This window comes from Chelonia mydas, chromosome 1 (assembly GCF_015237465.2).
Source record: "Chelonia mydas isolate rCheMyd1 chromosome 1, rCheMyd1.pri.v2, whole genome shotgun sequence".
NCBI classification, from domain to species: Eukaryota; Metazoa; Chordata; order Testudines; family Cheloniidae; genus Chelonia; species Chelonia mydas.
The window spans coordinates 11173748-11188463 of record NC_057849.1 but is presented as its reverse complement, the minus strand read 5'-3'; the positions used below and the strand labels follow the sequence as shown (position 1 = coordinate 11188463).

Sequence of the window (14716 nt, the reverse complement as noted above, 5' to 3'; positions counted from 1 at the left end):
TGAAGTCTACAGTAGGTCCAATTTGGGGCTTGGGAACTTTGCCTACAAAAGCTTCCATAAATACTTTTTGAGCATTCAGGAGGGATCTGTTCAGTAGACAACAGTTTCCCTAGTCAGTGTAAACTAGATGCTTTTCAGACACTTAAATCTTTGCTAAATCTCCGTGGATCTCTAGAAGCACCAGGCACTCTCTCCTGTATTTGGTTTCCATTCACATGGCTTACGCTGATGTAAAAGTAAAATGGACTGGCATGTACGACCATAGAGAACTGCCACTGGCTCCAAGGGCTTGTCTTTACTAGACTTTTGTACCTTTGGAATAATTAGGAATCCAGTGACTCAAGGCACAGAAATCTAGTGTAGACATGCTCTAATAGGATTTCTGCATAAGGAGACCTTGCAGAATTAGGTTCATGCTGCATATACATACTGACCTTATGAATGTCTGTGGTGATCTAACCTGAGATTTTCAGCATCTAAAGCATGAGCTTTTGCCACTTGAGCAAAAGGAATAATGAAATGAGCAATTCCTTTAGCTGTACATTTGTAGTTGGCTGTAAAAGTTACTGGGGCCAGCTAGTAGAGAGAGAGATGGACACAGCATTAAACGAGTGTGTTACATTAGCACAGAAGATGCGACACCAGGAATGGGCAAACTTTTTGGACCGAGGGCCACATTGGGGTCTGAAACTGTATGGATGTCCGGGTAGGGAAAGCTGTGCCTCCCCAAACAGCCTGGCTCCCGCCCCCTATCTGCCCCCTCCCACTTCCCGCCCCCTGACTGCCTCCCTAAGAACCCCCGACCCATCCAACCCGACCTGCTCCTTGTCCCCTGACCGCCCCCTCCCAGAACCTCCCACCCCAAACCGCCCCCCCCGGAACCCCACCCCCTATCAAAATGCCCCCTGCTTCCTGTCCCTTGACTGCCCCCCTGACCCCTATCCACACCCCCAGCCCCTGACAGGCCCCCTGGGACCCCACCACCTATCCAACTCCCCCTGCTCCCTATCCCCTGGCTGCCCCGACCCCTATCCACACCCCTGCCCCCTGACAGCCCCCCCGGGACTCCCACACCCTATCCAACTCCCCCTGCTCCCTATCCCCTGACTGCCCCGACCCCTATCCACACCCCTGCCCCCTGACAGTCCCCCCGGGACTCCCACACCCTATCCAAACCCCCTGTTCCCCATTCCCTGACTCCCCCCCCAGAACCTCCGCCCCATTCAACCGCTCCCTGCTGCCTGTCCCCTGACTGCCCCCCAGAACCCCCTGCCCCTTATCCAATGCCCCCTCATACCATGCCACTCAGAGCAGGAGGAGCTCACAGCCCCACCGCCCGGATGGAGCCAGCTGTGCTGCCCATGTGGCAGCATGACTGCAGGGGAGGGGGGACAGCAGGGGAGGGCTGGGGGCTAGCCTCCCCAGGCAGGAGCTCAAGGGCCGGGCAGGAGGGTCCCGTGGGCCGTGGTTTGCCCACCTCTGTGCTACAATGACAATGAGATATTTCTTGTAAAATAAATGTAAATATTAATTCAGAGATTACATCAAACTCTAGATCCTTCACTTACATTGTTGGGCCCCGCTGTGCAAATCTTGTGCATCTAAAACACCTGCTGACCTTGACTGGAGTTTTGGGTTCACAAAAGATGTGAATATTGCTCTGCAGGCAGGATTAGAGTCGCTGAACATTAGAAGAGGCTGGTTTCAATTTGAAAGATAGCTTGGTTCCAAAATCGTCATCAAGTATGATCAAGTCTATGCCATCAAATAATTTCAAGCCTGAATATTCTACCAGGGTGTATTTAGGGTGAGATTTTCAAAAGCATGCCCAGCATTGACCTAACGCTGCTCTAACTAACATAAAGATTCACTAATGAGGACCAGGAACTGTTTAATGCTATTAAAAATGCTGATTTGCCACACTGGGGGTTTGTATTTGCAAAATCGTATTACCAAGCCACAAGGATTCGCAGTGCATGGGTCTGGTTAATTAACCAAGCAAGCCACATTGCACGGCTTGCAAGTTCCAATTGTTGACTTAACACCACCACTTAATAAGACGACTCTGGACCTGCATGGCAATTTTCAAAAATACATCTCCAAGCACTTTACCAAAGTGGGTAAGCATGAGTACCCCCATTTTACAGATAGGGAAACTGAGTCACGGCGCTGAAATGACTGCCCCAAAGTTGCACCGTGTGTCAATGGCAGCGCTGGGAATTGAACTCTGTCCTGCCTCAGCCTTGTGCTCAATTCACTAAATGGCAGCACCTCCATTTTCCCCTGCTTAGCTTCACCCTGACTTTATATCCTACATATATATAGGATGTATGGATATACATATACTATATATCCTACAGCAGGATGTACTGTACAGTGTTGCACAGTGCACATATTCTGCGCACTGATACTAAGGGGGCTTTTAGGGGAAATTTAAGTGTGTGTGTGTAAAGCCAACAGGCCCCAGCAGGCAGGATCGAACCAGGGACCTCTGGAGCTAAGTGCATGAGCCTCTATTGCATGAGCTAAAAGCCAACTGGCTGTGAGCTAAGGCTGGAGAGCAGACTCATTAATCTCTCTCTCTAAGGGGTCTCGGGGCCACTAGATGGGACCAAACACCGCACCCAGGAGGTGTGTGGGTTACATGTGCACGATGCCAAAACAGACAGAGAGATCTGAGTCCCTGGTTTCTCCTGAATATCGGAGGGAACAACACAAGTTTTTCCCTTTCCCCACTGCCTGGCCATTGTGCCTCCCCCCACCTCCCCGCCTGCACCATTCCTGGGATGGGGTGGTGGGGTTGTGTGGGCTCAGAATGGCTGGCTAGCTACAGTCTGATGCCGACAGGACAGGGCTGCACAACGGAGGGCTCAACCCTTCGTGAGTGGGGTTGAGAGACTGCCCCCGCTGCCCCCCACATCCCTCCACCCTTGAAAAGAAACTCCCATTTATCTCCCAGAATTCCCTGGACCCACTGGCACCTCTCTGACTGAGTTGGCCGTGCCTTGCGCCCATTAGAGACTCTGCTTCCTTTGAAGCTTGGCAGCCAACCCACGTTAGGTGGGATCAGCTCCCGCCCTGGGACTGATTTATTGTTGACATGACAGGTCGATAAGTGAGTAGATGCCACGTGCTTCATTTAATAAACAGTAATCAATCGTTATGCAAAGATCTCAAAGCACTTCCAAAGCTCACATCGTATCCTCAAAGTACCGTACAAACACTGACTAATCATCAGTACATTAAAATGACATCACTCCATTTGGCCATGGCTCTCGAAGCCCTTTTCAAGCATTGCTTATCTGAGCCTCAGCCCACCCCCATGTGTGGTGGTTAAATGTTCTCTTGCCCACATTAGAGGTAAGTAAACTGAGGCACTGAGGGGTACAACACATGGCCACGACTGCAACATCAGCCCCTAAGTCAACAGTGGAACTGGGCACATAGCAAAAGCAATGCTGTCTCCCAGGCCACTGACTTCAGTGGTTTGGGATTGGCTCATACGTCTGAGTTTGTAGCCATCTGTTTCATGGGCACTATCCATTATAATAAGTATTTAAATAAACTGCCACATCTCCTCACAATCTTTTCAGTGTGTTGACTATGTCATGCAATACACACCTATGTAAACAGGATGATTCATGTATGTGTAATATATAAACAGTCCAGCAACAGACATTAACTAAAGGTTGAGGCTACAGACTCTGCCACTCCACACACACTTATCTGCAGACAGATATCAAAGCACTTTGCAAAGGTGGTAAGGGCCATCATACGGAAAGTCAGTGGAAGAGCAAGGACAATGTCTCCTGACTCTCAGTCCTGGATCTGCATCTGAGATGAGGATGGCACTGTGAAAATCTGAGGGCTGCCTTACAATCTCAACATGAAAAATAACCGAGACAGTTACAATTCCAAATGAAAGGGTTATTGTTAGGATTGGACTTTAAAAATATCCTCTAGCCTGGGTTAAAACACTGGGTTTTTAATCTGTACATTATTCATTACCACTGATGCTGGTTATTTTTTAAATTATGTTATTGATTTGCATTGGGCAATAAAATAGTCTAGTCGGTTTCTTTTTTGCTCCTGCTTTCTCTCCACATTGTCTCTCTTTCCACTTTCTCCTGCAGGAGCACCAGGCTGCAATATTCCAGTAGCCAACCCTGCAGGGGAAACATGTCAGCCAAAATGTTGCATTATTTTCATTGATGTTTTACATGCACAAGTTCATGGAAACACCTCTCTTGCTCACAGGCTATATAACTAGATTCCCCACCTCTGCCAATAAATATCTCATGGAATGGGGCAAGACGGGAGGGACATTCTGAAAGGTTCCCTACATGGAATTTCCCCCAGCTGGTTCTGTCATGGGAGCAAGGGGCTGGATTGTCTCCTTAAGTAACAAGCTGGGGTTTGACCCCCCAAGGTCTCTGGGTCCCCCAAGATGGGTATCTGTGTAAGGGCTCTTTAGTTCCCCATCTTGGCTACCTGGCAGAGTGGTGCAATGGAGCAGCATTATCAAGTTTTCCCTCAGCTACTCCTGTATCTGGGACCCACACACCAGCCATGGGGCCCTCATGTGAAAGTCGAGGCAACTGTAGGCTGCATTAACTTTTTGCAGATTCGCCTCTGGTGCAATGCACATTTCTGCTGTCTAGTGATGCATGGATCGTGGACCCAATGGCACGTCTGCGACAGGGTTCAGGGAAAGGGGAACAGTGCCCAGAAGTGGTTTACATCCTACGTGCACACAGAAGTGGGGAGATCCAGGCATGGAGGAAGTGAGCCAATCCAGGAAGATATGGCCCCTTGTGTTTACAAATCCTAAATCTGGGGCCCAAATGGAGAGCAACAAATCAATCGGTGGGAAGAGTCAGGGAGGAGACCTAGGCAGTTCAGGCTGCAGCTTTGCCCCATAGGTGCCCAATGCCATTCCAATGGCACGAACCGTTTGCCCTTGTGCGACAGCAGGGCATGATGCGCCCTCAGACCATAGCAATGCTAATTGCATTAGTTGTGTGAAGGGCTTCTACACTCTCCTAGGGTAAGTCTACGCTGCAAAATAATACCCACAGCAGCAAGTGTCAGAGCCCAGGTCTTCAGACCTGGGGCTCGCGGGTCTCATGCTATGGCACTTATAATAGTGGTACGGACGTTCCCACTTGGGCTGGAGACCCACTGCCCTGGCTGGGTTTCAGAGCCCCAGGGCTGCTGTAACTCACTCTGCCACTGATGCAGATTGTCCTTCAGTATCGGGGCTGGAACTGGCTGCCTGACAGCCTCTTCCCCTCCCCACCACCGTGTGTGGAGCGATTCTAAAGTGCAGGAGCGAGTCAAGTCCTCCGTCTGTTGCTAATGGTACCAGAAGGCAGGGGGGATGCTGCGAACGCTGTCTGCTAGAGGTGGAGGGGGAAAGGAGGGGCAGTGGCCGAGAGGCGGGCTGTGTGTGTGTGAATAAGCAGGTCTAGAGGCAAGAGGGTTTGTGGGGAGTTGGGGGTTAGAGACAATAGGAGAGGAAAAGTGAAACCAGGAGTGGTGCAGACACAAGACAGAGAAATGCACTGTACTTGTGACGTTGCCTCCTGTTAGTCACCGACCCAGAGCACTGCCTCTGGGAAAGGCTAGTCAGGCAGGTGCAAATCACCCACGCCTTTGCCCTCTCTAACACCGCAGCTGAAAGGGTGCTTCGTGTCCCCCCCCCGTCCCCGCCAGCCCATGGATTTGCCATACAGCTTTTAAAAGCTCCCAGCCCGATAAAGGAGCAGAACACAGGCTACAGAGTTAGGGGTCAACTCACTTCAATGGGTTTGCCCTTGAATAACTGAGAGCAAGATGTGACCCATTGTGGCTCCGTGAGCAGCTGTGACCTGCCTCCCTGACCTGCAGTGGCCCCTTCACAGGGTGCATCGAATATCCATAGACACAGTCCTCTGCATGGGCTTCCTAACAGCCTGCAATTCCATTGCCCAGGGGATGGGGCGCCCCAGTTCTGCTGCATCTGAGAACCTCTGGGCCTCCAGCAGCTGTGGGACAATTAGTGGGCAATGGTTGGCCTGCTGCCTATCCCATATTTGTGATATTATTGCATAGGAAGCATTGGGAATTGGATGGGTGGCTATGAAAACCCCTAGGGAAAAGTCCAATAGAATTTAACAGAGATCCGCTTTAGGCCACTATAGCGCCATTCAGATCAGCAGAGTCATACCGGTGTAAAACTGGTGCAACGCCGTGGAGAAATCGGACCTGTGGGAATCCCTCTGTGAAACGTGTTGGCGAATGAGATCCTTTCTGTCGGAGCTTGCAGCCTGCTGTAGACGTCTACAGAGCAGGGCTGTGACACCATTACATTCTATACCCTGGGCCAAAAGAACGACAGAAAACTTATGTCCTGTTCAATTCTGAAGGACTTTTCCCCAGTAGAGAGCATGTTATGGCTGAAACGTCACAGGCCAGCTCCCCAGCTGGTGTTAGCTGGCATACCATCTTCACATAGTCCAGTGACAGGGCACTGAATGGGAAATCTGAAGACCTGAGTTCTTAATCCTGGCTCCACTGCTGACCTGCTGTGTGACCTTCAGCAGGTCATGGCCCCTATCTATGCCTCTGTTTCCCCTCCTATTCATTGTCGGTCTTGTCAATTTAGACTGTAAGCCCTTTAGGGGAGGGACTGTCTCATTAGGTGTATGCTCACCTAGCATAATGGGGCCCCACTCTTGACTGCGACCTCCAGCCACTACTGCAATACAATTAATAATGGTGTTAATTGATACAGTACCATTGATTCCATCGGCACTGTGCCAATTCACACCAGCTGAGGAGCCGGCCGCACACACATCCAGAGGGTTAGAGATACACAAATACACCCAGTTTCCCCCAAACCCGTTTCCATAGGAAAACCCCGTGGTTGGTTTCTTTTTCGCAAATGAAAAACGAAGATGACAATAACCCACTGTCAATCCCACAGACTACACATTCTGCCTTGTGGCTTCTGGGCTGGGTTCCCGCAGCTGCTGTTGTGCAGCGAGCTCTGTTGGTGCGTTTCCCTTTCAGGGAGTTTCTGGAACGGCATAGAGAGACGCAGCATTTGGATTGTTCATGTCTGTCCTCCCAAGGGTGGGGCCTTGATTCTGCTCTTGCTTATTATAGTTTCTCCATTGCTGTCACTCCAGGGATTTCAGTGACGACTCCTGGTTTACACCAGCCAAGTCAGAGGAGAATCAGGCCACGGGAGCTCTAATTTACCCAGAATACTTTGTTTGGACAGCAAAGCTATGGCTTGAAGGGCAAACAGACACCATGAATCTGCAAACCAGCTGCCCAGTCCTGCTCCCAGTGAAAGCAGAGCTCCCATTCACTTCAGTGGGAGAAGAATCAAATCCCAGAGCTTTAAGGAAAGAGAGAAATTACCGTAAAACCATCATTCAAAATAAGTGGAGGTCTATCTATGCTAGCAAATAACACCCTGCAATACAGATCACTGCAACCTACTTTCTGTCAGTTCTAGAACCACGGCACCTCGCCCCCGAGTGCCTGGGGGTCCCCGGCAAGTTAAGCTCTACGGGAAACAGAGCAAGGAACTGTGCGACTCCAAAAGGAGTGTTGGGCTTTGCTGGAATCCACAGAGCAAGGGCCCAGTCCTGCACACCCATACTCACGTGGGGAGTGCCACTGAAGCCAAGGGGCCTGAGCACCATCCTGCAGGAACGGGGGACTCGGGCCCTCTGGAGTTTTCTTTAAACTGAGGGTGGGGCAGGGGGTTCACCCCCAAGGCCAGTCGCAGGCCAGGGCCAGTACCTAGGCTCGCTGGGCAGGCCTACATGGCAACTTTCCTGTTGTCACTGGAAATCCCACTCTACACATATAGGGATCTGGGCCCAGATTCACAAAGGTATCTGGAAGTTAGCAGCCTACCTTTGTGGATCTGAGCCCCTCTGTATGCAGATCTCGCAGAGCCCACTGGGCACAGTGGAGTTACACACATGAATGAGGGTTTTCAGGATCAGGTCCTTACACAGTACACGGCGTTAACTCTGGGGGGCAGGAAAACAACCCGGGGAAGAGGGAGAGTTAGAGACAATGAACTTTACAGGGATATGAGATGCATTTTGAGGCTGCATATTTGTTCATGATTCCACAGGAAAACATAGATGTGGTGTTATTTTTACAGCTGCCCGCTGCATCACAGACATGCCTATTCCTTGTTTCTCAAGATGGTAAAGTAGCAGGCACCTTTAATTGGTTTGCGGGAGTTGGCAGCAAAATTCCTTCTGCTTTACACTGTGCTCAGTGGGGCAGCAACAGGACATTCAATTCGCAGTTCACATAAACGTGTAAAAGCAAGCCTACAGGCCTCATCCTACTCTCCATTTATACATTACACCAGATCTGGCTTCTTTGGAAGCCAATGGGATTTGTGCTACAGGATCTGGCCTGTTGGGCCTGCAGCTGAAAATGAGCCGGGGTTTGCTTAGCTCAGGAACGGTAAGGAGCAGGTGCTGCAGGAAAGGACCACGGTGTACTGGAGATGTGCACAGCACTCAGCCTTGCTCTGCCCGACGGCTGCTGGTGCTATGAAATCCTTCTCTCTGATGAGCAGGAAAAAATGGACTCCCACATTTTTGGGGGAAAAAAAAAAAGAACCCTTTTTAGAAAATAGAGACTTTGCATCTCAGATCTCTGGCTTCATGAAGCAAGAGCCCTTTGCTCCCACAAACGTTCTGCCTTCTTTATTTATTATGTTCAAAAAGTTACTGGCAGACAGGTCAGGCATAATTAGATTAAACCGTATCGCAAACTGACAAAGCCACGTGCAATGAAAAAGCTGCATAAACTTGTAGACATATTTTGTCAAAGTATTAATCTTAGGCTTCTGAGCAGCTCAGTGAGAAAGCCCCATTTATGAAACACAGAGAGAGGCTGACACTTCTAAAAATGGGAGCAGAAAGTTGGGCTTCTAAGTTCATATTTAGGCACCTACAGGAAGAATTTTCAAAAGCATCTGTGTGATTTAGGAGCATGAGTGTCACTGAAGCTGGCAGGGATTTTGCCATTGTATTCAATAGGAATGGATCCATGTCCCAAGTCTGCAGGGTGCTTTTCACACTGAGCCTGTGATCTTTACTCAGTGCTGTCAGTGGGAGATTTGCCTGAGCAAGGACTGCGAGACTCTTAGCTCTCTATCCTGAGAGCTGTTCTTAGCTCCCTAGCCTGAGAGCTGCTCGCTGAAGATTGCCCCCTGGGATTTCAGTGAGGGTCATGTGGCCACCAGGTTCCCCCCGGATGGAGCAACTTGCAGATTTTGGACCTGGATTTGCTAATGCCTTAGAGTAGAACAATAATAATATATATTGCATTGCTTCCAAGCATTTCAAAGCATGCTATAAACAGTAAGGGCTGGATCCTGTGCCCAGGGATGTCAGGGGGAGTACTGCTGTTGACTCCGTTGTGATCAGGCTTTAATTTATTAGGGCTCGCAACACTCCAGTGAAGTATGTAAATGTTATTATCCTGATAGGACTGAGAGGCAAACACAGACCAAGTTAAGGCCAAAATTTTCAGTCGGGTTGGCTAATTTTGGGTGCCTCCCTTTTAAGGATCCCCACTTAAGAGAAAGCTACAGTTTGATTTTCAGAGCTATGGAGCACCTGCAGCTCCCCTGCTTGCTAGCTGGAGCTGGGGGCAAGGGGGCTCAGCAGGCTAAAGACGTTGCTATACTTAGGCATCGGAGCTCAGAGGAACCCAGAATTATTGGCCACTTTGGAAATTAAGGTCTAAGTCAGGGGTTCTCAAACTTCATTGCATGGCAACCCCTTTCTGACAACAAAAATTACGACATGACCCCAGGAGCGGGGACTGAAGCCTGAACCCACCCGAGCCCTGCTGCCCTCGGCCAATTCCAATGTCTGGTGGGGCCAAAACTGAAGCCCGAGGGCTTCTTCCCCGGGCAGGGGGCCTGTTACCTGAGCCCCGCCAGCTGGGGCTTGGGCTTTGGCCCTGGGCCCCAGCAAGTCTAATGCCAGCCCTGGTGACCCCATTAAAACAGGGTCCCGATCCACAGTTTGAGAACTGCTGGTCTAAGTCATTTGTCCCGGGTCATGCAGCAAGTTTGGGTCAGAATGATTAGAATCCCGATGCTGGGCACTACCCGCTAAACCCATTCTGTTCCCACAGACCTAGCAACAGCACAGACGTGTATATGGAACCATCTATTTACAGAGATCACTTAGTACCTAACGGTCTTGCCCTGCAAAACATGGATCATAACAACAACGTTGCTTCAGCCACGGCGGATTCAGAAATTATTGCAATAAGCTTTATAGAAAACATACAATGCACCGGATGCAGCGCTCAGTGTATTTGCTCTAGTATATACTAACAGGCGCAGTTCGAAGCAAACCTGTGCAAGATATTGAGAGCCTTGTTTTTTGATAAGATCGCCGAGGCAGTCTACTCTAGATTATACTCCGCAGTCGGAAATGAGCTGCTTCCATGTGCTCTAGCAACATGCATACAGCCTGCAGGGAAGTTTTGGTTGTTGTGCAGGTGCATTATTTTGTGCCTGAGAGAAGTCATAATTTTTGTGGAACAAAAACCATAGTAAATAAATGAGCTCAGCAGATCATATAATTTCTTGTGGGTTTTTTGTTTTCTTTTCCTCCGTGTTTGGAGCAAAAAAAAAAAAAATCAAGTTAGTTTTGTATTTGTTAGAACTATACTAGGAAAGAGAACTGTACACGGTAAAAGTCTGGGCTCCAATAAAATCCAGGAAACAAGTATAACACCATCTAGCCCGTTGCTTTCAGCAACTCACCAAGTAAAAACTCACCCCACGGTCCATGTGCACAAAGTACATTCACAGGGAGTTGTATTCTAGCTTGTTGCAGAAGTTTTTTTTACAAAGGAAAAATTAAAAAAAACTCCTAAATCTCCTGGAGTAGCTAGGAGTTGTGTGTGCACGGAGCTCTTCTGTGCATTCATAACTCCCACAGGTCATGGGAGGCTCTTTTGCTGGGGTCAGACTCACTTCCCTGGACACTGATGGCTGTGATGGTTTTGGGGAAGCATCCCATGGGACATGGGGAGAGGGCTCTTCTGTTAGGGCAGTGGAACACGTGCTGTCACACACCCTGGAGGAGTGAAGGGCTTGAAAGGGATTGTTGAGCTACATCCTGTACATTCATATCCCCCTGTGGATTCTGGACGGGAGGGGTTCTTCGGGAGTGATTCCTGCATAGTCCTGGATGGGAGTTAATTCTGCATGGAGCTGGGTGTTTCCTGTACATTCATACCGCACCTCCTGGACCATTGGGGTGGGGAGAGAAGGGCCTCTCAGGGTGGAGCCAGTCAATTCCCATCTCGGGGTTTATTCTATGTGGAGAGTCCTATACGTTCACATGCTCCTATCACACTGGTGGGAGGGTGGGTGTGATGGATCCCATGTGGTCTCTGATGCTGGTTATTCATGTGAAGGTGGGTAGCTCTCTCATCCACAATCCCCAGGACCCTTGCGGGGGGATGTATTCTCCTGGGGACTGTATGCTGTGCAGTGACCCAGGGGGGCGGAGGGGATCCTGTGCAGTTTTCTTAGCTTTGTAGGAGGGGTGTTACTGTCCTGAGGATGGATCCTGTGCCATCTTGAGTGGGTTGGCAAAAAGCTGTTCTCCGGGAGCTGGGGGTTGGTGGATGGGTGTTTTACTGGCTGTTCCCTGGACGGGTGGGCGTTGTCCTGGGGAGTGGGGTGCCCTCTGGTTGGAAGTGCCCCCTGTCAGGCAAGAAGGGAGATTCCCAAGTAGTGGGTGGCTGGGTGGAAGGTAAGTATTCCCTGGGTAGAGGATGGGGGTTGGTGAAGGGTATTCTCCTGGGGTTTTTTCCATGGGTTGGTGGGCAATCCCCTGGGGGGAAGAGTGCCCCTCTGGGGAGCGGGTGGGATTGGTGGAGTGGGGTTTTATGAGATAATCGAGGGTGAATAGATATTCTCCTGCATGGGGGTATCCTCTAGTCGGTGAATGGATGTGTGGATTTCCTGGATAGTGGTAGCCCAACACACCCCTTGGGCAATGAGGTGGGACCTCCAAGGGCTGTGGGTAGTGGGTGGGATCCCCAAGGGCCAAGGGTGGGGATCCCCAAGGGCTGTGGGTAGTGGGCTGGTGGCTAGGAACCCCAAGGACTGGGGGAAGGATCCCCGAGGGCCAGGGTTGGGGGCTTGGGCTGGGATCCCCATGAGCTAGGGGTGGAGGAGTGGGATCCCCGGGGGTGGGGTCTGGAGGGATGGGATCCCCTAGCGATGCGTGCGGGCAGGGCTACCTGGCGCCGAGGTGGCCCCCCGCACTCTGGCTCAGAGCCCCGAGGGGCTGGCGCTGGCCCGGCGCGGGTCGGTGTCCTGCTCGTAGCGGTAGTGGTAGCCCTCCATCTGGTCCCGGCAGGCCTCCCGCAGGTTGTTGAGCCAGCGCTTGATGCCCCTGCGGTTGAGGTACAACACCATGAGGAAGATGACCCCGATCAGCGCCAGCACGATGCCGAAGAACACGTAGGAGGCGGTCTCCAGCTCCTTCTGCTCGCCGGGCTCCTCGGGCCGCGGCTCCCAGCCGGCCCCCTCGGGCCCTGGCTCCCGGCCGGCCCCGCAGCCCAGCTGCTCCAGGAGGAGGCGCAGCACAGGCGAGCCGCTCAGCTCCCGCGGGGCGGCGCAGCGCAGGCTGCGCGCATCCGGCACCCTCCAACTGGCGTTGCGCATCCAGGCCAGCAGCGGGCGCAGGGCGCAGTCGCAGCGCAGCGGGTTGGAGCCCAGGTAGAGCTGCAGCCTGCCCAGCGGGGCTGACTCCAGTCGGGCCAGCTCCTCGGGGCTCAGCCCCTGCAGCGAGTTGTTCCGCAGATCCAGCTCCTCCAGCCCGTCCGGCAGCGCGGCGCCCGGCAGCGCCCGCAGCCCGTTGCCCGCCAGCTCCAGCCGCCGCAGGCTCAGGTTGCGCAGGGCGCCGGCCAGCGGCTCCTCGGGCGCCTCGCCCAGCAGCAGCAGCGCCTGGTTGAGCTTGAGGGTGCGCAGCCGCGGGCAGCCGCGGAAGGCGCCGCCGGCCAGGGCGCGCAGCGGGTTGTGGCTGAGGTCCAGCGCCGCCAGGCCGGGCAGCCCCTGGAAGGCGCGATCCTCGATGGCCTGGATGTTGTCGCGGGGCAGCAGCAGCAGGCTCAGGTCGCCCAGCGGCCGGCTCCCGTTGCCGGCGAAGGCGGCCCGGCGCAGCACCGTCAGGTTGCCGCCGGCGATGGTGAGGTTGCGCACCCCGCGGGGCAGGTCCCGCGGCGGCTCCTGCAGGCGCACGTAGCTGCACTGGTCCAGCTGCGGCGTGGCGAAGCAGTAGCAGGGACCCGGGCAGCCCTGCCCGGCCTGGAGCAGCGGCGGCAGCAGCAGCATCCCCAGCCACCGCAGCAGGGAGAGGGCGCGGGCGCCCAGCGGCCGCCTCCCTGCCATGCTCCCTGCCTGGGCATCGAGTCCCGGCGGGGGGTGGAAAGCGGCCCCCCCCGGGGATCCCGCTCACAGCCCTGGCCGCTCAGCGCAAGGCGGGAGCCGGCCGGCCCCGGGCCGCCTCATCTCACACGCGCCGGGCGCCCGCTGCTCAGTGTGGACGGGAGAGACGCGGCTCCCGAAGTGAGAGCGCGGGGCGGGGCGGGGCGGGGGTGGGGTCCCGGCTCCCGCAGCCCGACAGCTGCTGCTGGCGCCCGCCGCCCCCTGACGTCTCCCTGCACTGGCAGGTCAGCTGGACCGAGGCGGGGGGCGGGGGGGCTCCCAGACCTGCCCCTGCCCTTCGCTGGGGAGGATTAAGCCCTCCCCGCGGGGGAGGGGGCAGCGAGGCGCCCCGGTCCGTTCTTGGTCGCCCCCCCCCGGGGGCCGCCTAATCAGAGCTCCCCAGCTCCCTCCTCTCCCAAAACACGCGATCCAGGGGGCACTCTTCGCTTGGGGGGGGGTGGCGAGGGAACCCGAGTCCTCCTGCCCGTGCCAGGCGACAGCCAGCGGCAGCTCCTGAAAGGCTGGCTGAAGCCGGGAGTCAGCCCGGCCCGCCCCGCCACGGGCTTTGGGGCGAAGCGGGGCCCCGGGACAAAGATCTCAGACCTGCCCGTTCAGCGGCCGCTTCCGCGCTGGCACGCCGAGACGTTTCTCTTTAGCCGGGGCTGGCTGTGTTCAAAGTCCGGCCAGTTCCTGGTAGGATTGATTTAGCCCTGGCGCGCTGAGGCGGGTGCCCGCTGTTCAGAGTTTCTTTCAGGTCAGCGCTGCCCTGTCTGTGATGGAAAGGGAGGAGAACACGCCTAGCTGGTTAGGCTCTGGAGAAGCAGAGAGAGGGGTGAGTTGTGTGTGTGTGTTGGATTGGAGGTGTTTAGTCTGTCTTTGTGCAAGGGGTACTTTCTATTGTTTGTTTCCCTTTGTGGATTTCCCGAGCTGTGGGCCAGATTCTGCTTTCACATCAATCTGGAGTAACTCCACGGCCGCTCCGTATGGTGCTCTGCCTATCACAGTAACCACACTAGGGGTGCAGGGCACTTTGCAGTTGTAAAGGTTAAGATTATAAACGCCAGGGCAGGGAGGTAGGGGTTTAATCCCGCTCCCAGAGACACCAGGATATAGCCAGGGTGGTTCCAATGAAATCAAAGGAGTTACTGCCCAGAGGATTCTTGCTGGTGTGACTCAGAGCCGAATTTGTCCAGAAAGAGAGCAAGGGATGAGGGATAGGGA

General features: G+C 53.4%; 1 protein-coding gene across 1 annotated transcript; it reads right to left on the bottom strand.

The window, feature by feature from the left end:
- Window positions 1-8669: 8669 nt before the first annotated feature.
- TPBGL (trophoblast glycoprotein like) lies at window positions 8670-14322 on the bottom strand. The gene is made up of 2 exons (XM_037915932.2): window positions 12307-14322; window positions 8670-11764 (listed from the first exon to the last, which is right to left on the bottom strand). The coding sequence occupies exon 1, from the start codon at window positions 13457-13459 to the stop codon at window positions 12338-12340; it is 1122 nt and encodes a 373-aa protein (XP_037771860.1). The 5' UTR covers window positions 13460-14322; the 3' UTR covers window positions 8670-11764; window positions 12307-12337.
- Between the last annotated feature and the right edge of the window lie 394 nt (window positions 14323-14716).